Source organism: Astatotilapia calliptera, chromosome 12 (assembly GCF_964374335.1).
Source record: "Astatotilapia calliptera chromosome 12, fAstCal68.1, whole genome shotgun sequence".
Taxonomy (NCBI): domain Eukaryota; kingdom Metazoa; phylum Chordata; class Actinopteri; order Cichliformes; family Cichlidae; genus Astatotilapia; species Astatotilapia calliptera.
In genome coordinates this window covers 28,387,807-28,414,308 of record NC_137433.1, presented here as the reverse complement: position 1 = coordinate 28,414,308, position 26,502 = coordinate 28,387,807, and the positions used below count along the sequence as shown (strand labels likewise).

Genomic DNA, 26,502 nt, shown 5'->3' with positions numbered 1-26,502 from the left:
GTGCTTAATGCTCACTCTCAGATGTTACAGGGTGATATAGTAGAACTCTGCACTCACAATATGAACATGGGGGATAAATTAATAAGGTACATCACTGTTAACGTGGGAAAAAAAAAGAACAATGTGCGTGCTTCACATTCTGTTTTTGACCTGATGGTCTTTCTTGGGCCTGGAAAAATCCAACTCCTCCAATAAAGACTGCTGTTTGGTCTTTGGGTTGTGGCTGGAGAACCAGCTCTGATCACTGGTGATTATCTTCAACACAGAAGGGAGTTCAATTTATGGCAAAAGTTGATATTTGTGCTCTGGTTTTAGGTTTCTGGAACATTTTTAAATGTACATGGGAAAATGGTCAGAATGGCATTTCTAGTTGAAGCAGTGAGTGCTTCACTGTGAGAAAACACTGCAGTGCAGAGGTTCCCACATATTAAAACAGCACTTTGTTTTCATTGATTAATTTTTGCTCTTTTGGGAGTCCACTTGATGTGGATTCGACAGTCAAAGGTTTTGTTTAGGCAACATGGCATTTCTACACCACTAATCAAGAGAAATGAAAAACTGTTGAGATAAATGACCATTTAAAATAAAAAAAATACTTAATGCATAATTAGTTTGAAATGCTTTGATTGCATATTAACAATTAAGGGTTTTTATAATTTTAGTGACTATTTGTAGCTGACCTGCAGTACCTTCATGGCCACTAGGGGGCTGCAGACCACACCTTGGAAATTGCTGTTGCAGGTGAGTTTAAATCAGTATAGTTTTGGTTTTCAAAACATGAAAAATGTCACCAGCATTCACTGCATGCATCGATACTAGAGTAGGCCTGACTGAAAAGTCACTCTAATACCAGATCACGAGATTGCCAAATTACTCGTAACCACAAAAGGAATTTATGACCTATCTAATGTTTACCACCCCACATTGAACACAGGTGACCAGCTTCCCTTAAACAGTGTCCACATACCAGCCAGAGGCATCTCAAAGAGATCCAGCCCCATAGTGGTCCAGCATAGCGCCCTGAGATGTCCAGCTAGCATTCTGCAGAGGAAGAACAGCATCTCTGGACAGTGACTTGGCTGTCGTATCTAGAAAAAGTTGACACAGGCCACGAAGGACACATAAGAGTAAATCAGAATGAGGCAGTGAAGAGTTGAAAGATTATTTTCTACTACAATACCACATACTTAAACTCACTGTCAGGAGGACGATGCACAGCTCTGGGATGTGATATTACTCAAAATAAACTGTTGACTCGCTGAGGCTTGAATATTTGAAGGCAACATATTTTTATGAGAGTGCTGCTGATGTACTGTTTGTAGAAGAAAATCGCAGTGGATAATAAATACATCCAAGACTATTAACGGTACGACAGAAGGAGCCCAATTACTTCTGCCAAGTAAGCCGTGTGATTGGTTTGGTTTGTTGGTCCGTTTTTAGCAGGATTACTCAAAAAGTTTTGGACAGATCTGCATGAAAACTTCACAAAAGTGGGGCTTGGCCCAACTTAGAAATGATTAACATTTGGAGTCGATACCAATATGGATCTGAATTCAAGGATTTTTTGGAAGGATTCGCTGCTATTGTGAGACGGGAGTAAATTGGACATTTTGTGTCACATTCTAACAAATGCACAATTTTAATATCACAGTTAAATCTGAGAAATCTCTTAATGTTTTTATGAAGATACAAAAAAACGAATCCAGATACACAACTCATGAATGGTGCAGAGGTAATATTAAGCCTTGACAGAGGTATGCAGCCTCAAGTGGCCTTTTTTAAGTGCATTACATTTAAGCGAAAGACCAGCAAAGAAAACAAACACTAATGAAAGAGTAAAGCCTTCTCAATGACTTCAAACAACAGACTAATCTGCAGTGCCTACCAAAAGTTTAGAAGTACTCTGCTTCCTGGTCAAATAGCTGTTAGAAATAAATGATTGCCCCACTAATCATAAACCAGATGGGATGCTGTGTCACTGCAGGATGTTGTATAGATCTCTTCAATTGTGGATAAATCTGTAACAGTATTACCAACAATCTCCATGCTTCACGGCAGGAACGACATCCTTTCACCTTCTCGGAGTCGCAGTGGGCTGAACCAAAAATCTAAACCCCAAAACTTCGACTAAGATCAAAGCCCAGAAACCCATTCTTTGTGTTTCTTTGTAGGGATGGATATTGATAACAGTTTGTTTGATACAAATCCCTTAATCCCTCCTGATCTGTGTACAAAGAAGAACAAAAAATTAAGACTATACAGATTTTTCCCCCCAGCTTTAGAATCACGTATTTCACCTGTGGAAAAGCTCAACTCCTGTGAATTTGACATCATGGTTTTGCAACTACCAGAGGAAAAAATGGATTGGACAATGTAAAGACCAGTCTTGATTCCCATCCCTTTTTCCTGGCCTAAGCAGTTCTTTTCTTCTTATCGGTTTCCCTCAGGGGAGGTTTCTTTGCAACAATTCGACCATGAAGGCCTGATTCACAGCCTCCCTTGAACAGTCGATATTGAGATGTGTCTGCTGTTTGAACTCTGGGAAGCACTGATGTGGGCTCTAATCTGAGCTGCCGTTAATTGTTCATCTCTGAGTCTCTAAGAAGTTATCCTCTGCGGCAAAGGGAAGTCTCGGCCTTCCTCTCCTGAAGCAGACAACACGATAGCCATTTTTGTTTGATAGATTTTACGACTACACTTTCTAAACTGACTGACCTTGGTGTCTGAAAGTAAAGATAGAGTGTCTTTTCTGTTTACTTAGTGGAGTGGTCCTTGCCATAACATGAATTACTGCAGTAGCTCAAGGTCACTTCCGGCATATGAACACTATTGCAGTCCAGAATAACTGAATCTGAAGTTGGTTATAATTTTATTAACAGTGTTTAAAATTGTTAAACCAAACCTTTAGAAAACTAAGATTCAGCAAGTCAGATTCCTGAACAGCAGACTAAGAAAAGCATTTCTTTAAGGACTTGGATTTAACCACAGCAGTCGTGATGAAATATGACAGCTGCCCAAAAAACTGGAACCAAACTGTTCTCTAAAATATCCATAAATGCTTTAAAATTTGATCTTTCATTGCCTGACATTAAGGTCCTTGGCTGTGTACTCAAACTTTGGATAAACTGTGTAATTACTCTATAAAATGCTCTTCATTTGTCTCAGAAACTGGAAATAAATTTTGCTATAAAGACTGCGTTAATGAGTACATCAGATAATGAGAGGGGCCATGAAGCTGGTGGTTCATTAAACTACTTGATAAAGTGTGTGGGGACATTATAATCATGTGGAGTTCAGCTGCTCCTGTAAAATGTTCCATTTTCTTTGGACATTACACAACTGCACCAAACAGCTTGCAGCTCATATTTGGTTGATTCTGCTCTCCTCATCTAAACTTTAGGTTTTGTGGAAAGAGAATGGAGGTTTCTGCCACAACTTTCAAAGTGCACGGAGAAGAACAAGGGTCCTAAGAGGTCTAAGATAATTCAGGGTGACACCCTGATGAAGACCACAGACCAAAATGTCTGATCAAGTAATAAAATTGTTCCTTATACCTTAAATGTTGCTGGGGCTTACATTAGTATATCAAAGTCTGAGCCAATCCTCATTTCTTTATATTTTGCTAGGAATATGTTAAGGTGCAGTGATTTATTGAAACGTGGAAACGAACACGTAAATACAGTATGTAAGGCATAGTTTATGCCTTGAAAGTCAATATTTGATATGTTTATTCTTCAACACAGTCTGAACTCTTGGACAAGCTTCCTCGTCTTTTCTTAAGAACTTTTCAGGATTAGTTCTCCAGACTTCTTGAAGGAGATTCAAAGCTTTTCTTTGGACACTGGCTGCATTTTGGTCCGTTCTCCGTCAAGATGATCTCACACTGCTTCAATAATGTTGAGGTCTGGGGTCTGGGGAGACAACTCCATGACTGATAGTGTTCCACTGTGGGGGGGTTTTCTTATCAGTTATGCTTTTACTGCACTGGAAGTGTTTTTATGATCAACATTATGCTGAAAAATGATGCTGTTTCCAGTCAGATGCTTTCTGATGGTACCTGGTATGCATTTTGACAAGATTCCCAATACCACTTGCTGAAATAGAGTCTTAAACCATGACAGACCACCGTGTTTTACAGATGGCTGTAGACATTTTGAACAAAAATGTCAAATGTGGATTCATCACTCCATCAAGAACTATTGTCACAGATTTTTAGTCAAGTTCTTGTATAATTTGGCACACCTCAGCCTCTTCTCCTGGTTTGCCTTCCCTAAGAATGGCTTCTTGACAGCAACCCTACCACCATTTCAGAGGAGTGGATGGATGAGTCGGAGGGCTGGATGCATTTCTCAGGTTCTGTGTCAGGTCGATTTTTTCTCTCTAAAGGAGATGACTTTCAGATACTGTTCATATGTTGTTGATAATTTTTAGGTCTTTTTTTTCTTCTGTCCTCTACCTATCCAGTTAAGGACACACTGCACCCAAGATACACCAAGTTTTCAGCTAACAACTCTGTTTATGCCTTTCAAACTGTGTAGATCCATAGATTCGACTAAAAAAAATAAGAATAAATGTTTCGGGACAGGCTGCTAGAAATAAAGCACCTAAAATAAAATTGTTTCTTCACTAAGATGTCTGCTATTTTTAGAAACAACTCTTTGTTCATCCCTTGTGTTTGGTGCCTAATTACCGAAGTATTGATTCACAGATCAGTGTTAAGTGGGTGAAGAAACAATAAAAAAAAACATCCCTCTGGGTGGAAAAAGCAGGTAATGTCCAAACAAAAACTGAAAGGCCTTCAGAACCTTGAACATTATTTCTCAAGACCACTTTAAAACATTACAAGAAAGCCTGGCTTCTTTAGATACCCAAAATATAAAGAAATGGGGCTTTTTGCACAGCACCTTATATCTGCATACAATCCTTTTTTTTTTTTAAAAAATAATGCATTAATTAAGCTTTTATAACAACTTTTTATATTTTTGCTAATGAACTGGTGCCACTTAGTCAACTGGGCTAATTCAATTAGCATTTAAACAATCATTATAAAAAAGGTGAAGCACTTAAATACACAGAAAAAGTTGGAGACAAAAATGACAGGATGAAAACAGAGCCGTCAGAGTAACGATCACGAGTTGAGTTGTACGAGCAGTAAAAGCACATCACAACAAAAAGGTCAGCACTGCAGCTGTTGTATAAACAAGTCCAGAGAGACTGCTTAGCAAAGACATTACACAAAGAATGAATGTTTGCAAAGTGCAACAAAAAATGCATTTTCAGCACAGTATTTACACAGATAATATAAGGAGCTTTAAACTACAGAAATAAAATTGGATCCAAAAGGAAAATGGCAGAATCCAATAACACTAAAATGTCGATCATATTGATTTATTTATATTGCATTTTACTGTTTGTTTCACATAACTGAGAGGCAGCATGAATAAATAACCTAATACGCACAAACAAAAAAATATATACATACATTTGGGAAAACAAAACAGCAAAGTTTTCTTGCTTTTTCTTGCCTGCAAAACAAAAGTGAATCTACCTAGGCAAACTGAGGTTAGGGAATACTTTTTGCTGTCTGTTATGTAGGTGTATGCAGTCTTGCTTCAGCACCTGAACTGAGGATAGCAGTGCAGAGGCGGCAGGATAAGAAAAATGAGCGTACTGGATGGAGAGAGTTAAAAGATGGAGTTTGAAAGAGTGGAGCTTTGTAAACTGTAGTGCGGCACTTCCTTGGTGGACAAAGCTGAAATGAGAAGAAGTTATGCCAGCGTGGGTGGCACTATGCAGTCAACCAGCGAGCTACATGTGGCAAAGCCAGTCATAAGGATGCTCTTTCTGTTGTGTGGTGATGCTAGTAAAATCTTTAAATTATAAAAAAAATCAGGGCCTGTATTTCCAGAGTTAGGCATATGAATAGTAGAGAATTGCGAAGCACAAAAGAAGAGTAGTCTCCACACTGAAGAGTGCAATTTCCAGTATTCAGAGGTGTCGCTTGGCAATCATTCATATGAAAAGCAGGTCATATACAGAAAGACGGCTCTACCTACTATTATGACATCATGTGACATGTAGCTCAGAAGGTAGAAAATCATCTTGCTGGTTGGTGGTCTGCGTTTGATCTCAGATACTTCCTGCCCACGTGTTAAAGTCTACTTGCTTAAGACCCCAATTACCCTCCCTGCCCCTAGTGGTTATGGTTAGGTAGTATCTTCGTGGCACCTTACTGCCAATAGTTTCTGTGTGCATACTTGTATGGCTCAGGTTGTGGGTATATAAATCTTGCTCTGACCACCTGACTCCTGTTTGGGAAGAAAAAAGGTTCTAATTTGAGTTTTTCTGTGAAAACTTAGTTTAAGGTAAAATTAGGTTCAGAAAAGTGGCAGTTTCAGTCTGTAAGTTTGTAGGAAATGATTGTGAGGTAATGGAAACACAAGTGTGTGTGTAAATGGGCATGTGGGAGGCAAATTGTAAGGCACTTTGATAAAAGCCCTATATAACGTCAGTCCATTTATCAGTCCATATCATAAAATGATCTAATAGGAACATAAAAATGCCCTGAAGCTAAAATGTAACACCATTAGATTTTTTTCACCCCGAGCTTGAAGTATATGTGCCAGCTCTTTTTCATTTGAAAGTGTAGGTGTAGGTTTCCACTATTTACTGGAGAATTACAAAGTACAGTTTTGTTTGCCTGTATGACTTTTCTCATGTGATGCTTGAAATAAATCCCAGGAAGCACACACAAAGCACCACTGAGCTCACAATACTCCTTTCACAGAACCTGGGATACACAACCTGTAACAAATATGAACAAATTAACATTACCAACTAAAGTACAACTAAATACTATTAGGAGGAAGGAGGCAAGGAGGTGGAGGGTGATGTGTTTTTGGAAGCAATGAAGCAATGATGATGCAGAGCTCAGTGGCAGACTTGAAAAGCACCAAATCTATATATGGCTTGCCTTTTGTAAACAGACAGGTGGTGGGCACATATAACTGAATGTCCTACATATTATAACCAACACATCTATAAAGACTTAATACACTGAAGTCTTTGAAAATGCTCTCTATTGCAAAACATAATGTAAAGTGCTGGTATCACCTTTTTTTTCTTTTTAAACTGCTCATAGTGTCGACTATTCACAATGTAAGCAAATGTTCATTGTTCCGAGATTTAAACAGGAAAAGCCATTTTAAGATGACAGCACCCACGGCCATTATGGTTCTTTAATGTGCGATAAGCAAATATGCAGTTTCTTACCTTTTCCATCATCTGGCAAAACAAAATGCTTCCAAGCACGTGGATGCTAAAACTTTGAATAACAATATCCTCATCTTTACTGGATTCTATGATGCTGAAGCTTGCATTTAAAACGCTTCATTGGTTAATGCTACTGCTATCTCCATAGCTGCCAGCAGAGCTGTTAAATAGTATGCCTGCTCACATCAATGTGATAAAACTGCTGCTCTTTCTCTATGCAGATTTACATTTGCACAGTCACGACTCCCGAGACCATCACCTCAAAGTTGCTCTGCAGTGAATACGAATAACATGCCTGCACCTTTGACAGCTGGTGAATTGGACACCTTGGAAGTCGGATATCACGTCCAACAGTCACGACAGTTGGACTTCTTTTAAATCTAAGACCTTACTGCTAATTGGCATTCAGGATGTGGGCTCTATCCATGCAGGTGCTTTTATAATAGAGATTCAGTTGCTTTAAAGTTGTATTTCATGTGGTTGTTCTGGTATTTTCTGTGCATGTCCTGTAGGCAGTTTGGGCCAGCGCACAGCCAGTCCCACAACGGTGCCTTTTGAGGACAAACTACCATAATAAGCATATCGGAGAGCTGAATGTTAAGTAGTGCTACTTAGAGAACGATGAGTTAATATCCGTGGGAAGAAAATCACGGCCAACCAGATCTTAAGGCTTCATAACAGATGTGGGCCTTAAATTTCAACTGTCACTTCAGTGTCTATGAAGCCTACTCACTTCAGACGTTGAAATGAGTCATTTCAACTTTTTTATGTAACTTTTCAGTCTATCCAGTCTTTTTATTTCTCTCAGTGGAAAGATGTGGAACCAGCTCTATACTGGACACAACAGAAGAGAGATGAAGGAGCTACAGGGGCTCAGGAAAGCCAGTGGTCTTCTGTACCTTATAGGAGCAAAAGTCCGGCTCCTCGCAGTCAGAATCGCTGTGATAAGGGTCGTCAGAAGTGGTCCAGGTCAGAGGACCCTCCTGTTTCTTCCAGAAATCACAGATGGGAACATCCCTGGGAACCTCCAGAGGATAGTGGGCAGAACAGACAGAAGCAAGCTCTGGTTAACATAATATGCAAAATATAATGGAGACCACAGGATAAATGGATGACATTGTGTCTTTAACTCTTTCCCCCATAAAGACGTCATTTGACGACCGCCCTGCACCCTTAACCACGAGTTTTGATATCTCAGTATCTATAAATAAAGATGTGGTTTGACCACCACTGGAGTAGTTTTTTCCAAGGGAACCTTTATAGACAGAGCCTTCTGGTGAAAACCCAGACACTTCTTTTCCTGTAAGCAGACCTGAAATGCATTCAGAAAAAGGCTTCAAGAGTTACTCCTAGTGGGCTTTAAAGGGGTAAAGAGTTAAATGAACCTGATTTCTACTGAAGTCTAAAAGCAATGCAATAGAACGCTCTCTAGTACAACACCATCCTCTGGTGAACTGTGGCCTCATTAGCGGTGCTGGACTGCATTAGATTGTGGAGGTGTATGATATAAAGTCTCCAATGAGTACAGAGTAACTTAAATAGTTATAAAACCAAATTCAAACAAAGAAAACATTAAAGAGTTGAAGGTAACATTAAAATTGCATCTTTGGGTAAAACACACACCAGATCTATTACATATTTAATTCATTAAACTACCTTTAGGACAAGATTTCAGTGCAGTTTTGTTTGTTAAATTACGCAGTTTTATAAGGCCCAACTTTTAAAACTATTAAAATTTTTCTTACTTCTTCCTGGATCAGGATGCCACAGCGAACCAGACTGTCAATGGCATCCAGCGCGAAACTCTGGGAAGACTGACAAGGCTATTGAGAAAACGTGAGAGGGCAAATGATTCAATGGTGAGGCAAGGTTACAAACAGCTTCAGCCAATCACATATCTAAAAAATGCAGAGGGAGACGGCTGACAGGGAACATAAGGTGTGTAGTAGAGACGTAGGAATCATCTTAGAACGAGAATAAGGGGTGCCCGGGAGGGGAATCAGAGCAGGAGAGATGTTTCTCTGTGAGGAATGGGGAGAGAAATGTAGCTGCAAGCAGCAGAGACAAGAAAGAGCAGCTGCCGAAATGAAAGGTGGGGAAACAAAAAGGAATAGTATTTCTGGCTCAGATTCGGAGCCCTTGAAGTCAGTTTGATGGAGCATGTACACACACACACACACACACACACAAGCGCACACACAGATACACAGTGCACGCATACAATCCAAAACCTCTCTCTGGCTGAGACAGAGGCAGCAGAGCAGGATGAATGGCTGTTCAGCTCCATTAAACATCCATTGAATGAGACACGCTGGCTGTGTGTGTGTGTGTGTGTGTGTGTGTGTGTGTGAGATATGAATTCAAACTCACTGGCATGAAGCCCGGAGGCAGGAGATGGCAGAGCTGCAAGGCTCTTGCAGTGAGCTCAGACTGGCAGAGCACCACATCAAACTCCGTGTCACCTTTGACCTCCACTCCTTCCACGTCACTCCGCACGCTGCTGCTGACGCCACTGTGAGCCACCTCGCACAGCATGGCTGACACCGCACACGCTACGAACACAAACATTTTATTGTTTGCCTCCTCAAGACCAAATGTGCAGCACAGGTGTTGTGTGGCAAAGCAAGTGTTTGTTTATGACAGCTAAGTAGGTTACAATTTGGCTGAAACCTGTTAGCCATTACACACGCTCTTTGGAAAATAGATACACTGATGAGATTTTGCTGATAAGCGTGAGCTAGGATTTCCGTCATTTACACAAGTGTTATTAAGTCTTTGTTTACATTCTCAATCCCAATTATCCATTCTTTTTCATGTCCTGGTGGAAAAGTCTCGACATCCAGATTGTTCATGTTCCTAAACTGTGCAGCTGTCACACCTCGGGAAATTCAAACCTGATGGAGAAACCTGTGAAGTAAATCCATTTTCCTTATTTTATTAAATTCCATACAGCACCAAATCAAAACAGCAGTCACCTCCAGGCAGTTTATACTGTAAAGTAAAGACAAAACAAAAAAGTAAACAAAAATTTAAAACAATGACTTGAGATATTCCTGTTAACTAGTTTAATAGTCATTAACTGGTCAACTAGTCTAAAAATAAGAACACACATATGTGAGATCGATTAACAGAGTGCTGTTAATTTTAGCTGTGCTGTGCTAAGTTATCATCCACAGTACACTGCCTGCACTCAGTGTGGTTAGGTATTGCTCCAGCCTGACAGTTATATGTAATTTTACTCTGGCTCTGCACACTTACAGCCATTTATTTTCTGCATCAAATTACTGCAGAACTGCGCTCATTCATGGACCTTTTCACCTCGCTTCTTTAAAACTTCCCATCGCATAAAGAAGGTCGGCAAGTGTCATTGTAACCTCTTGATGACAGGGCACTGCCAGTGTATATTAATAAAATAAAAGAAGGATTTTATTTTGCTACTTGTTTAACTGACTAGTATTTCTGGTCCCAAGTAGTGAGCAGCAACACCTCAAGGGCACATGACTACTATGGACAAAAGCTCAGGCTTCAAACAGCTTTTTTCCTACTCTTGGCTCCGGATGAGGTTAATAAAAGTGGGCGTTTCTATTATGGTAATCTCGACCACCCTTTTAACTTATCTGTTTGCAAAGTGGTAAAACTGCTTGTTGCAGGCTTGGGAATAACCTGAGGGACTGCACCATGCCCAGCATAACATAAATCGTTATGAATCATGAAAAGCTAATCCAGTAGAGTCCAAGAATAAAACTGTGAAGCAGGAAATGAGCATAACACAGCCACTTTAAACAAAAACCATTATGGAGGCGGGGGAGATTTGACTATTGCTAACCCCAAATGTGTGTTTATCATATCGCTCTTTCGATTTGCTACAACATCACAACAACGTACTGTATACAGGACCTGATGCAACTTATTTTTACCACTTGAGGTTAGCACCCATGTATGAATATACAACAAAGAGACTTTCAGCAGTACAAAGCCCCCTGCCCACCAGTTTCACTTCCTATACAACCAAAAGAGGTCATGCAGGAACAGTGAATCATGCTGGAGAAGTAGCTTCCTGTACTTCAAACCATTATTTTTACCTCCACCAGGAATCCAAAAATGGGGCTACAGTTTCTATGGCTTCATTCCTGTCTGCCTGTCAGCATGAAAATAAGATTTCAGCAGATAGCTCTGGGCTTGAGGATCTGGTAAAGTATAGATTTACGGTTTAGGATTTCTGCCATTAGACGATTACCATATATTACTGTCATGTATTATCGCTCTGTTCCCAACCAAAACACCAAAGAAAAACACAAGACACTGGATAATTCTGTAAATTAAAACACCAGATATTCAGTGCCAATACTCTTTAGATTATTGCTTTCAGCAATATCTGTGGTACAGGTGTAGATTGTTTAAAAAAAAATGTGGGGGAAAAAAATACAGCTGCGGATATTAAAACACAAAAATAAAGTGTAGGTCTGTGACAGAAGGCAAATTATGTCTTTTAAAGGAAATGAATGACTTGGACGCCCATCCATAATCAAACCTCCACACTTCTATTTCCTCCTGCTCGCATCCAGGCCATCTATTTCCTGAATGCATAATGGGAATGGAAATAAAATGTAAAGAGCACAATCAGCATATGTGAACACCATATGTTGGTTATGATAGACTTTCAGTATGTGCCCATTATCAGAATTTTACACAGGAGATAACACAATCAAACCAGGGATTTCCGGTCTCTATCCAAAAGAGGAGGTTTTTAATGGTGCCACGTGTAATACAGTTTGATTCAATTACATGCATTCCATACAACTGTGACCCTAATGCACATCTTGCATTTGTAGTCTGATTTGCTGTCCATGTCTTGCTCATGGATGGTCACTGAAGCAACTGCCAACTGTCTACAAGACAGTTGATGTACAGTTTAGCTCTCAGGGCCTTATTTGTAGTGACTGAAATTGAAATGCAGCCACAGAAAGATCTAAATAAAACCTGTAAGAGTTATCTGACAGGCTTCAGCCAACAAAAACTAAAATACTGCAACTCTAGTACTGTTGTTTTAAATTTGACATATACTATATACTACTACTTTGATATACTATCACTGGCCAGTCACATGAAAGCTCGATACATTTAGACACGCAGACATGATCAAGACAATCTGCTGAAGTTCAAACTGCATCAGAATGTGTAGGAAAGGTGATTTAAGTGGCTGTGTAGATGGTACAGTTGGTGATGCAAGACAGACTGATAATTTCAGAAACTGCTGACCTACTGGGATTTTCCCACTCAACCATCTCTAGACTTTATAGAGAATGGTCAGAAAAAGAGAAAATATCCAGTGAGCTGCAATTCTCTGGGCAAAAATGCCTTGCTGATGTCAGAGGTCAGAAGAGGATGCCAGACTGACAGGAAGGCAACGATAACTTACATAACAGCTCGCTACAAACAGGGCATGCAGAAGAGCATCTCTGAATGTACAACATGTCATCCCTTTGTCACCACATGTACTCAGCTTCTGATGGCTCCTTCCAGCAGGATAATGAGCCATGTCACAAAACTCAAACCATCTCAAACTGTACTTTGAGATGGTTACTCAAATGATCTCCACAGTCATCAGATCTGATTCTCTGTCAACAGTGTTGGGGAGTAACGGAATACATGTGCCGCCGTTACGTATTTAAAAACACTAAATATGAGTAGCTGTATTCCGTTACAGTTACAGTTTAAAAAGGTGGTATTCAGAATACAGTTACTTTGTTGAAATAAATGGATTACACGCCGGTATTTTCCTGTTTCATATGTTAGGCTATGCCCTCTCTATTTTTGGCAATTCCACGCACATTAAGAGGCTCAAATGCCTGTGTCTCAATCTCATAATGACGTGAACAAATGTTTTTTAAATTATTTAATATGAAGGCAATAGGCAGAGTGTTATAGGTGTAGTCCTAAAGAATGTAGCCTCATGGGTAGTGTAGTCCGTGCTGCAGGGAGAATGGCCTGCCATACCCGTTATCTGTCTGTGAGCACGAGGAGGGAGAAAAAGGAGAGTGGAAAAGCACGAATTGTCACCGATCAGAAACGGGAGATGGAAGCATGTAAATATTATAATAACCACTTCAGCCAAGAAGAGTGCCTGACGAGCCCAGTTGTAAGTAAGCTATTAAGACTCGACTGTACACCGTGTTCTTGTTTTCCTCTGAAACAATAAGTTCCGTTGGAGCAGTCTTTCAACGCCTCTCTCTGTCTCTCGCTAGCAAAGTTGACCCAGACAACAAAGTAAAGCTATTTTTGGCTACGAGCCCGTATTAGCCAGAGGTCCCTTTACTACGGTTCAGAGCCGCGGACCTGTTTTATATACGCACGGAATAGTTTTGTATGCGAGATCGCTGCTAAAAGTGCAGCGTTACCAAATGTCAACCTACTCTTACTCATTTTATATTAAGATTTAAACATCTAGTTGGTATTGGTATGGCGAGTAGCCTTTAGTAATAGTAACAAACCACACAGCAATAGTACATTCACGTAGTTGTAAAAAAGCATGATAATATATTAAGCAATCCAAAGTATTCAGAATACGTCACTCTCATTGAGTAACGTAACAGAATACATTACAATATACATTTTGGGGCATATATTCTGTAATCTGTAGTGGATTACATTTTATAGTTAACTAAAACTAAACTAAAAACTAAAACTAGATGTAATAAAAATCTTAGTTAACTAAATTAAAATAAATATTCGACTTTTGAAAAAACAAAACAAAAAAACAAACAATTCTGTGAACCTTTAAAACGAACTAAACTAGAGGAAATATCCTTTGATTAAGTGCTTGTTATTTTGGTAACACATTTTTATCAAAACTTGTCTGATGAGGCTTTGATGGACATATTTATTGAATCATTTGGACATCTACAAGACCGTGAGTCGATGCTTTAAAAAGTTCTTTGTTTTTGCAGTAATACCTGTATTAATTTTCTTAAATCTTGCATCTGACATATGCCCTCTATACAACAATAATTAATAAAGACTAAAACTAAAGCTGAAAGTACTAAAAAAACTAAAGTGAAACTTCACAGTTTCAAAAAACTACTAAAATGAGCCTACCTGCTCTGGAAAGTAACTGAAACTAAACTGAATTAAAGGCAAAAAGTCAAAACAAAATAAAAATTGAACACTAATAACAACTTAAAAACTATACTATCTCTGTGCTTTATCATCCAATAGAGCAACTTTAGGATGTGGTGAAACAGCAAATTCACATCATAAATGTGCAGCCGATATACCTGACGCAACTATTCCCAGCGCACCCCCACTATACGTTTAGGTTCGAGTTCAAGCATTATATACGAATCTCCACATACTCCTAAAGCTGGAAGCGATGGACATTAAAGAAATGTAAACTTAAAATGAAACAGTTTAATTCCACTGCTGACACTTGCTAGTTTAAAAAAAACTCTTTCTGTGTGCACACTCCCTGACACTGCTAAAAACTTGCTACCCCCTAAATGTCACGCATAATAAATTCTTAAAATTAAAATGTTTTCTCTAGAACTGATTTTCCAAGCTGACATGCCAACAGAGTAACTGCCAAGGCCTCCTACGAAAAATACGGTGCCTGCCAGAACACATGGTGATGGTGACAAGATGATAGATAAATAAACGTCCACGAAAATTATGTTACCTACATAAAACGCATGCCTTCAAAGTCACTCACCCCCAACAGCCTCCGAAATAAAGGCGTGTGTGACCGTCTTTGCCATGTAGGAGAGGTGAAGTGTGGCAGCAAGAGAAGGACAGGGCACAATCAATGGGTCTTTCCTAGAATTGGAGAGGTGTGTACCAAAAGGAAAAATAATAAAAGGTAGAATGTATTATTGATGAGCAACAGCTCATCAGCATTTTTCTTTTATGACAGGAAACTGACTTGGATGGAGCAGCAGCTATGATGAGGTGAGGGGCGAGCAGAGACAGGGAGTAGTGGACAACCTCTGTCAAACTTCCCCCAAAGCCGACGTCTTTGTTCCTGAACAAAAGTTCCTCTGTGAGCCAAGCCACATCACGACACAGAACAGATGTACTTACACCCTGCGGAGGAGAGAAGAAGGAAAAATCTAATTCCAAAATCAGACATGAACATTAACCATCTGCTGACATTAGTTAGAGACTGGTGGGTATGACTCAGAAAATCACTGTCACACTCTACTACACTTGCATGAAAAAAAACCAATATGAGCCGCTTGGAGTGTTGATGGATCCTTAGAGGGGTAGCAGCAGATTTTAACACTCACAGCAGCAAGAGGAAACTTGTTTGCATCTACACAGGGGCTGACAAACGAACCTTGCGATGTTTGTACAGCAGAAGACTGGACATAAGACTGGTGGGCATCACAGCCATGCAGGAAGTTGCAGCTAGACGCACACATACACACAAACACACACACAGATTATGCAGCACAATTTGCATACCATTATAGACTCATTTACTATTCAGCAAGGAAGATAATCCTGTACTTACAGAAGATGAGGTGGAGGATGGTGGCAATGCTGAGGTTTCTCTCCGACCGACTTGGCTCTTGAAGTTCAGATGCATAATAAGAAGACGGCAGGAGCCACGACACTCTCCTCTGCCCGAATGCACTGCCAGCGCTTCAAAGAAAAAAAGGGGGAGTGAAAAGAGAAGAATACCAGCATAAATTTAGATTTTCATTTATTTATCTTATATAGAAGAGATGATGCCATAGAAAGAGAGACAGAAGGATGTGGCGCTCAAAGTGTTCTATGTAAAGAGAGCTGGTCTCTTGTCCCCGATGGCAAAGAGACAAATAACAACTGAAATGGGAAAACTGATGAGCAAAACGGCTTGTTGTGCTGACACAGTAGATGTTCACACCAGTTTCAACAGTTTGGTGGTACATCGTACTTTAGTTTTCCACACTGTATCTTTAACTGAATTAAAAGGGATGTTGTTGTAACTTCGTGCAATCGTAGCAGAAGTATAATCTGCATGGAAAAAGAAGAGAAACTTTGGAAACACTTTTTCCGATGTGTTTCCGATCCACTGAAATTAATGCTAAGGATCCCAATTGACATATTTATTTCATCATGTTACATCCCCCAGGAGGATGTCTCTTCTCCCTACTAACCCTTTGTTTTGTACTAATAGTAACAGTAAAAATGAGTCCAGAGAATCCATGGACGACAGGGTAGTCTCATATTAAACAATGGCATCACATCCTTTTTCCAGGCCAGATCTGCAAGCCTCAACTTCATCCGACGAGAGAGACACCCAGGTAGTTACATGGGTCTCTTTCCTATACTGCTAGAATAGGAAAGGCTTATCTTTTAAGGCTTCAAATGGAATCATAATTGTCCCAACTTGCAGTGACTGATTAGAAGTTTTATTATTGATCCACATGCTCAATATCCCAGCAGGCAAGTCCTTGCAGCAAGATGTAGAGCATGCTTAAAAATTCCTTTATACTACTGGACATGGGGGGCAGCTCCACAAACAATGAAAATAAGATCTTACAGAAGACTGACATTTAGCATAATACTTGGACAAGGCTGGATTCCCTCAGGAACAATGTACAGCCTGTGTAAAATCTTGAATTGCCTCTCCCAAGCAGAGTTAAAGACCAGGACACTGGAGAGCTGCACAGGCCATAGAGGCCACTCCAGGCCTCCGGCTCTATAGTAACCAGGTCAGATTCCAATCTGCCTTTTACTTTGTCAGCATTATCTACATGGAGGCTCAAGAGGATCTTATAAAGCCTCTTGGTAAAATATTTAAGTTGTATATTATATGGGAGAAATGGTGAGACCTCCAGTGAAATTTATAATGCCTACTTATCAAAGGTACTTTAACTGGCTGTAACAAAGCCTTCTCAGCTTTGGGGAAAATAAAGTACAACTTTACTTTTCTTATTTTGATGAAGATTAGGCAGCCTAGTAAGTATAAATGAGCTCACAGACATTACTAAAGGTCTAAGTATATAAATTTTTACCACATGTGACTGCAGTGGGGTATTTATAATTATCTAGTATATTTCTTTTTCTTTAACATTTTTTAGAGGTATTACATTATAGAACTGGAAACATTATTCATTTAATTTATAGCTAAAAAAATGAAACTATTGTAAAGTGAAGAAAAAAATAATCTCTTAGATTAGGTCTACAGAATAGCTATAAAGCTTTCAGACGCTTTGAAACCAAAACCCGGCATGTGTTTGTAAAGATCAATCATATTTTAAGCAATCTGCATTGACAGCAAATAAACCAAATATAACAGACTAATGGCTTAACAAATAAAATAGTAAAAGTAAAACAAATTGAACACTTTCAGTTTAATTTTGACTCAAATCTAGCTGCAGATCAAATGCACTGGTAAACCAGGAGGGTTGGTGGTGAAAGTAAACAAATCTGCCCACGAACTGTTACATGTTCTAAATAAACATGAGACATTTACGCGTGTACACCCATGCAAACCACCGCTCTTGAGAGGACAAATCGGCTCTGTCGTTTTTTTTGTCAAAGCCACATGGAGTCACTGGGGACGGGCAAAAGTGCTGCATGCTGTTCTGCAGCAGCCTTTCACAATTCGCTCTTTGTATTCCATATAAGAGCCATCTCACATTAAAACATGGGGTTGCTTTTATTGTGAAGCAGGCTCTGCACTTAGTATGCGATAGTTTATCTAGCGTACAAAATGAGATGATGGCCATTCCTGGCCTTTTTTCTAGCCATCCATCCATCCGTTATTTGTTGCTTATCCAATTCAGGATCCCAGGGGGGCTGGAGTCTATCCCAGCTGTCACAGGTCCAGAGTCGGGGGTAGCCCCTCGTCAGGTCGCCAGTCCATCACAGGGCCAACATGGAGACAGATAATCACACACTCTCACATTCATGGCAAGTACTGACCCAACAGATATCAGGTGACCTTACGTGCATGGACTGTGAGAGGAAACCGGAGAACCCAGAGAGAACTCATGCAGACACAGTGAGAACATGTGTCTGCATGTAAACACAGCTAAATTCAAACCCAGGATCCTCTTGCTGTGAAATGACAGTGCTAACCACTCCACAAAAAACAACTATGTTAATTACTATAATTTATAATTAATATACTTAATGTTGTAAATGGAAAAATACTGAGAGACGCCATAAACAGCAGCACTAGCTGTTCCTTTCTATTTGTGCTCAATGAGTCTTTGGAGGTGTATTAAACCACAACTGCAATTATCACAGCAAACAAAGCACTCATTAAACAAGGAATGAAACTGAAATGATTATAACTTTAAAGAGTAATAACATAGTCTCTGAACTAAAAAGATCCTGTATTGGCCGTCAGCGATTTGAATGTGTTGAAGTGAAGTGGACTCATTGTCCGGGGAGTTGTGTAAGAAATCATGTGAATCAGTCTCGATATTATTTGCTCCAGTTGAAAAAAAATTTCAACAGCCTTATCTAATTATATTGAATAATTTCATTACATAATTATATTACATAATAATAATTTCACTTACCCAAAAAATAGATAAATAAATGCATCACAAATTCAAGCTAACTCTAAAAGTGTTCAGTAAGAGTTCAGTGGATCACTTCACACTACATTTGTGCCTATAACGAGCAATAATGTTTTTCAGCTGTTTATCTGATGCTGTGTTAAAAGTGGTGTAGCACTGATGCATTCTGGTTCTATATTATTTTTAAGAGAAGATATCAAAACATTTTAGACAGAAATTGTTCATTTCAACTAAGAAAAGTTACAAAGTGTGTGCACTTTTGTAAACAGTGTCAGTCATATAGTCACTTATCCATCTCACCATCCATTATAAATCACAGGTTACTGTAATGTGTGAAATATAGAAAGAAAGTTCTACATTTTATTGTCATCGGTTGGCTGTAGTGCCCAAAATAATGAGAATTAAAATCCACTGAGAAGTCAATGAGGCAAACAGTCACAATTACCTATTTTCAGTAGACTGGACATGCGACCTCACCTGTATCCAGACAGCTTACACCAAGCTTCCAAAAAACAACAACAACTGTGTTTTAGAAGCTAACAAGCTAATGTTAGGCTTGGCATTCCCTCTGATAAACAGTTTAAATTCTAGTGTCTGAGTCTAACAATTTTAGATCTACTACAATGAAAGTTTTTCTACTGCCAGCTAGCAGCCGCTAACAGAGGCTAACACCAACTAACAGCAGCAAAAACAACACAGTTTACTAACAGAAAAGTTCAGGATATCCTGACCAACTCACCTCGCTATGATTGTCATTGGACAGGCATGAGCTTCGCTGATTCATTTACTTGTTTCATTGAATTCAGTTCATTCATTGACATCTAGAGATGAAATCTTAAACACTGTATCTTTAAACCTTATTATGAGCTACATGGAAAAACTGAAGAAAAAAAAGAGAATCTCCAAAGGTGCATCATGCTGCCCAGAATCTGTTGATGATAGAATCCCTATATACAAGTACATAGGTCATATCTGTGAAGGCACCCTTAATGCTTGATGATATACTGCAAACCACTGAAAAATTAAGTGCACTGTCAAAACAAAACTGCTGAGCAGTTTATATCCTGTCTTGCACAAGATCAGGAAAACATTTTGTTTGTTTTAGAGTTGTCTGTCTCTTCAGCTCTTACATATTGTAGTTAAAGGGTGAGCCAATGCTCCTTCCCAAATGTGGTTGCATTCAAATCAAAACATGCAAATACATACACTAAAATGTCTAAGCTTCAGTATCTGATACAGTGTGTTTGTAGCATTCTGAATTAAATATATGTTAATATATATGTTAAATGATATGCAAATGCTCTAAAGCTGAAACCTCAGCAGCTAGGGAAAAACAGAGTGCAGCAGAAGCACTGAGCAGCGCCCAAGCATGTTTATGATGTAGGCGCAGAGAGTTGAAGTTGCTCACATGCAGATGACAATCCAATCTAACTACCCATCTCTACTCCTCTCTTTTTCTATCGCTTGGCTGTTTTTTCCTCCATCCCTCTCATAAGAATTAAATGTATGATGGGAGAAGCCACTCTGCTCGTCAGAAGCCAAGCAGAGATTGAGCGGGGATGTTATTTTCTTTCCGTTATCTTTTTTTCACCGGCAGACTGTGTAATGTTGATGGTAATTGGACCGAGGCTAAGAGGATGAAAACTCTCATCAGTGCTTGCATCATATCTGTGCCAGATTTAAGGTTTAGAGAAAAGTTCTTCAAAGTTTAGGAGAAAACAACTTTTCAATTTCACAGATCCAGATAAAACACAATGCAGTTCCACTGTGGTTTGTTCATATGCAGTATTAATGTTCACTCACGCATACAGGCATGTATGCAGAAGCTTTGATTACCGGTTGTTGAGGATAACAGGAAGCAACAGGTCCTGTAGAGGGAGCCATTCATCTACTCTGCACCTGCCTGATTCGCACATCTCCTACACACAAACACACGCACACAGGATCGTTTACACACGCATGCACATGCAAAGAGCTTGAAATTTGCATCTTTAAATTACTTAAAACTAATGCTCTTGTTAACTGGGTTCATAAAACTGCACAAAGTCTCCATTAGTAACTCCATTTCCAGTTTATTAGGTATATCTAGCTAAAACTAATATATAGTGATACAGTGTATCCTGCAAATTTCCTACTGAAAAGCAATAATGCCAACCAAAGAGGCATTTAACTTATTATCTTTCTTGTGGTGTGCTGAATTACACTCACTCTCTCTAGTCTCAACGTGCAGAAAACAGAGGGCATAAATGTAGAAATTGATTTATTATTTACTTAATATAATATGCTATAAATGAGATTTTACAGCTCAAAGGAAATTTTAACTAAGACTAATTTAAAATGAAATAATTTCAAAACTCATTTGTGAAGGTAATTTAATTATTACAATGTGAAAAGTGTGATTTATGACAAAGCTTTCTGTTTACTGGCACAAGAGTGTATAAATAAATGATCCCTCAAAGCGTAACGAGACAATATTCTCAGCTCTTTTCAACAAAAACATGTCTGCCTTTCTTTCTTTCCACTAGGACAACATGACTGTTTGTTTAACCACTGTTAAAACACTCAGAACTCATGCTCAAAGTAAACACCAGTACGGCTGAATGGGGTTTTTAATGACATGGGCTTCCTGCTGCGTACCTTGACAGAAAAGGGCTGGGCGAGGTGAATCCTCACACTTCCTTCTGGCCTCCAACAGAAAAGGCACCACAACCACTGGAAGATAGATCTCAACCCAACCTATGAAGATATGTAAAATACACACACACAGATATATATCTTGACATATTTACATTTAGGAGGACATGTGAACAGCAATACCACTAATGAGCAGGATCTATAACGAGTACTAAGATAAACAGCTGCCCTCATAGTGTGCTTAGGAGTACAGGAACTGTGTGTACAGCACTGTGTGTCTACAGTGTGTGAATGACAGAGCAGAAATGATGGGGCAAGGACCTTATTATTGCAATTAACCAAAAGCAACACCCACTCTCCGGTATCATCTCAAAGTGCAGATAACAAAGGGCGTTATTAATGGAGACTAATAATCATCACAGCTGCCTTGAAAAAATATTAAAATGCAAACCTCAACTCAACGACCAAAGCTGCCCAGTGAGAAATTAGAGAGCAAAGTTGTGAAAGCTCTCGAAGTTGGAGAGTCATCACTGACAACTTTGGGTTTTTTCTCGAGACCACAAGTTTCATTCTGTGAGCACCTCTTTAGACAAAAATCTGAGAAACTTGTGCCGTCAACACACAACAAAGATATCCTGATCACAGGACTGTAACTACAAAATCTTATTTTTAATGGACTCAATATTCTTTGTCTTTCTTCTGTTTGAGTAGACAATTCTCTTTTCCTATTTTTCTAACTACAGCTATTTTGGGGGTTCTTGGGGGTTTAGGCTGTATTTGCTTACATTTGAGTGAACTTGCCCGTGTCTGCTTATTATCTATTAGCAGTTCCTGTTTTCAAAGTAAACATACATACAGCTATGCTTGGATGTAATAACGGAACCAAGTTAACACTGTACAAAATAAAGTGAATTTTAGGTAAATTCATACAGTCATCACACTATTAAAGCATTATTTTTTTCTCCGATGTAGTGACACTGTATCTGTGTGTGAAAGGTCTTTGTGTTCACATTCACTCAGTTGCATCTTAAAAAGTGTTTGCATGTTGATCGCCTCCATGAGCTGTATGTCAAAGTAACTGCTGTCGCTCCAACTGTTTGTCGTGTTGATAAGTGAGCCAAAAAAATGGCACAGACTGCAATAACTAATTTCCTGTTGTTTTTATAACACTGACAAGCACCTGTTCCTTTCACCATATGCAGTATTTCTGCCTCATGTTCTTTCTCCTTTTTGCAGTTTGAAAACAAAGCACTAAAGCAAACCTGTTCACTTGTTCCTGAGGACAGAACAGTTACAGATGGATCCTATTAAGTGTGTGCGTGCGCTTGCAAGTGTTTGTTTACACACATCCACCTGAATGTAGGTCTTGGGTACACAATCGTACGAGATGCCCACGGGGACCAGACTGACGTCGGGGACAGATCCCTCTTTGATGAGCTGCCTGATGCGAGCCAGCCACTGGCCACCCAGGCCAGACCTCTCTGACACACCAATACTTATTGCCTGGCCCTCATGTAGCAGCTCACGTACCAGCTGAGGAGAGAAAGATGGCAAAGAGAGGTGTGAAAAATCCTGGGAGTCAGAGAACAATTAACATAAACGCCTACAATGCATTTTGAAAAGACACATAAGCAATAATGCAAACCAGAAGATGGAGGAAACATTAAAAAAAAGTCCAGAGGCAGAATGTGGAGGAAAGTCAAGTCAAAATGCAGGAAGCAGGCAGGATAAAGAGCAGAGATAAAGCGGGACTGTGGGGGACACTTAATGACATTCAGAGATACTTCCCTCACCCCAAATCCTGTTTCCCCCTTACAGACAACAGAAATTCAATTACCATTGAACAGCAGCTAAACAGGCCTACACTCAATAAACAATAAAGGTCTATTAACACTGAAATACAAGCAATAAACAAGCCTGCCTTCTCACGCAAAACAAATATGCTTTCTCACTTGAAGCGCAACTGAAAACAAACAAAGTAATAAAACATCTCACAGCATCAATTCATAAACAGGCTGTTTATGTTTCACTTTAGCTATAGTCTCTGTATACCGACGTCAGACTGAGCTGTTTTATTGAACTGTATAACACAATATTGATCTTAGTAAAGACAGTAGCGCCTTTAAATGAAATGTGGCTTTAGGTAAACTGATACAGATCACAAAGCGGCTGGCTCCTTAGATATAAACAGATATTAAGAATAAATAGATGCTGATGATTACTGGTAAAAAAATAAAATAACTGAGGCACTTAGACAGGCACTTGAGGACACCATAAAAGATGCAGGATGTGGGAGAAAACAATACACACCACGAATATCTCCCAGATAACCGACCTGTCAAGCTCCTGATTTAAACTACCAATGCTCTTCATATTTCCCCACCCTCGTTCTTATGGCTTTGTCACTCTAGCCAACTTCCAGAGCTGCAATATCTTTAGCAAAGACTGAAGCTACTTTGTAATTCTGAGAATGAATGGAAAGTAGGATGAGATGGTAGGGTGGCAGGCTGCATTCTGATTGGGGAGCTGACTGTGATAACAATCCGCCATGTAGTGCAATGAAAAGTCCCTGCGTGTCTGTGAGTATGAATTTAAATGAATGCACATACACTAAGCAGCAAAATTACAAAGATGGGAATTTTTGTTTACCTTCTAATTTTATATAATTACCTGCTGTCTAGGATTTATTTTTCATCAAAATGCATTAGCAACATGATTTCGAATTCAGGGCTCAGTGTGCCATTTTAACTTTCACATACAGCACTAATGAGGAATTTGTACCAGGAGAACTTTTTTATGACTTGTGGCACAGAAAAATTTGTGCCTCTAACCTCAATTAGTAGTTGCCCATAAAACTGGACATTTGCATATTGTGACCCAAGTGGTAAACTGTCCTGATGCTGGTGTGCTGCAGAAGTAACCTAAACAGAATCTGTTTAAATTCACACTGACTGGTCACTTTATTAGGTATAACTGTTCAACTGCTTTTTAATGCAATTATCTATATCAACCAGTCGCATGCTAGCAAATCAATGCATTTAGGCATGTAGACATAGCCGAGATGATCCTGGCCATGTCTACATGATACAATGGAAGATTACTGAAAGCACAACACGTCAAAGCTCCAAGCAGATGTGCTACAGAAGAATTCTGTCAGCTAAGAACAGGAATAATTCTCAGCCAAAATTGGGCAATAGAAGATTGGAAAAACACTGCCTGATCTGATGAGTTCTGATTTCTGCTGCGGTTCGGTCAGAATTTGGTGTAAAGAGCACAAAGGAATGGATCCATCCTCCCTGCTATCAACAGTTCAGGATGATGGTGATGGTGTAATGACGTGGGGGATATTGTTAACAAACTTTGTGTCCTTTAGGACCAATTTGTCATTGTGTAAATGCTGACCATGTCAATCCCTTTATGACCACAGGGTACCCAACATCTGATCCTTTCAAGTTGCCACTAAGTGAATATGCTGTTACACTGATGGATTCTTGTATCAAACATGAACAAAGTTTCAAATAATGTGATCAGTGTGAGCCAAAAGCTCAAACTTTAGAGTGCTCTAAATGCTCAGGTTCAGACAGTTCATACCACTCTCGGATCTGTATGACATCAAAGAGAGGGAAAATTCTTAATATAGCGACACAGAAGAAAGCTGATTTAAAGGGTGAAGGGTGGACAACTTGTTTCAATCACCAGAGGAGATGTATCAATACCCATCGTAAGATAAATAAGACTCAGCTGTAAATCATACAGATCTTCTCCAGTTGAGTCTAAGAATAAAACATATGGAGCTGGAAAAGAGCAAAAAAGGTCCCCTTTAATTACACTGGGTTAGACTACAAACAGGCAATATTTGCCCGAGTTAGAAAAAAATGGGTAGAAAATTAAAAATCTCAGCAGCTATTTCATGGTCTGCTATGACATTTAGGGAACACAAATGTCAGTATCTCCCTTTTTTATGTGCTAGAATGAGGTTTGCATCTGTTTACTTTAACACTATGCCAGCTCATGTGTGGCACAGCTTGTGCCTGTTAATGTCCTGATGTTTCCATTTAACTTAAATAAAGCCTCTCAGAACCACTGCAATTGCTTGTTAAAGCAGTCAAGCGGAAGTTTGATGTCTGATATAAGGACCAATTTCTTTTCCTTAAAATAAAGTATGAAAATCACCAGACCTAGGAACTCTTATATACTAACCCTTCTTATTTCTAACTTACAGCAGTCATGACAGACTGGTACAACGTGTCCATCTCAGCATCGTCCTCAGTAGGTGCAGAGGGTGGCAGGAGGACTACACCTACTTTCTGCAGGATGGATCTGCAGGATAAACAAAGCATAGCATAACTCAAACACTAGTTTAATCAAAGAAAATGTGCATAAAGTCATTCATGCACATTTTCACTGTTTGAAATAAAACTGCCCAGCTCAAAAATAGTAGCGTGAATAAAAGTGATAAACACAGCACCCTATTTAGTTTGTGTGTATGAATGTACCTTAGGGAGGCGTTCTTAATTTGGAGAGGACAAACAGTGTACGGGACTCTGAGGCTGTGATAGAAGAGCACGAGAGGGATGAGAGCGCAGTCCACGGCGCTCTGACGCACGTACACATAAACCAGCAGAGATCCCTGAATTAGAGAACAGAAGCAGCTTCTGATAAACAAAATTCCTCACATTGTAATTCATTACATCAAACAAACACGGATTGTGCAGAGGTGACGCACAGATTAAGGAGCGAATCCGTGACCTTAGATTAAATCTGCTTTTGATCAAGCCACACAAAGGAAACAGGAAGGAATGAAGAAAAATTTATTTTATGTTTTAAAACTAGCAAAGACACAGTGAAAAATGTGTGAGGTCAACATTCAAGTATTTAAAGATGCAGCCACAGTTCAAGTATAGGTGGTGAGTATGCCTGAATGGCTGGATTGATTGTAGAAGTTGACAGCGCAACTTTGTTTTTTTCCCAGTGTCAACAACAGCTCTATTATTTGCTTTGTGGTCCCTTATCTTTCGAGTAGCATTAGTGATTTTTTCCATTATGGACATGGAAATGAAGAGCTACTATCGCAAACTCAATT

General features: G+C 39.3%; 1 protein-coding gene across 16 annotated transcripts in view; it reads right to left on the bottom strand.

The window, feature by feature from the left end:
• The window catches only part of gpat2 (glycerol-3-phosphate acyltransferase 2, mitochondrial), a 180,560-nt gene that overhangs the window by 5,824 nt on the left and 148,234 nt on the right, over positions 1 to 26,502 (bottom strand). For 15 of the 16 annotated variants that reach the window (XM_026187656.2, XM_026187655.2, XM_026187665.2 and 12 more), the window contains 13 exons: positions 25,916 to 26,049; positions 25,640 to 25,739; positions 22,767 to 22,952; positions 21,423 to 21,521; positions 20,622 to 20,704; positions 15,779 to 15,909; positions 15,602 to 15,672; positions 15,188 to 15,348; positions 14,978 to 15,081; positions 9,643 to 9,824; positions 9,018 to 9,095; positions 8,172 to 8,297; positions 968 to 1,088 (listed from right to left, as the gene is read on the bottom strand). In XM_026187656.2, the coding sequence (XP_026043441.2) occupies positions 968 to 1,088; positions 8,172 to 8,297; positions 9,018 to 9,095; positions 9,643 to 9,824; positions 14,978 to 15,081; positions 15,188 to 15,348; positions 15,602 to 15,672; positions 15,779 to 15,909; positions 20,622 to 20,704; positions 21,423 to 21,521; positions 22,767 to 22,952; positions 25,640 to 25,739; positions 25,916 to 26,049 (1,576 nt within the window). The remainder of the gene's footprint in view (positions 1 to 967; positions 1,089 to 8,171; positions 8,298 to 9,017; positions 9,096 to 9,642; positions 9,825 to 14,977; positions 15,082 to 15,187; positions 15,349 to 15,601; positions 15,673 to 15,778; positions 15,910 to 20,621; positions 20,705 to 21,422; positions 21,522 to 22,766; positions 22,953 to 25,639; positions 25,740 to 25,915; positions 26,050 to 26,502) is intronic. The other variant, XM_026187664.2, reaches the window with a different exon arrangement.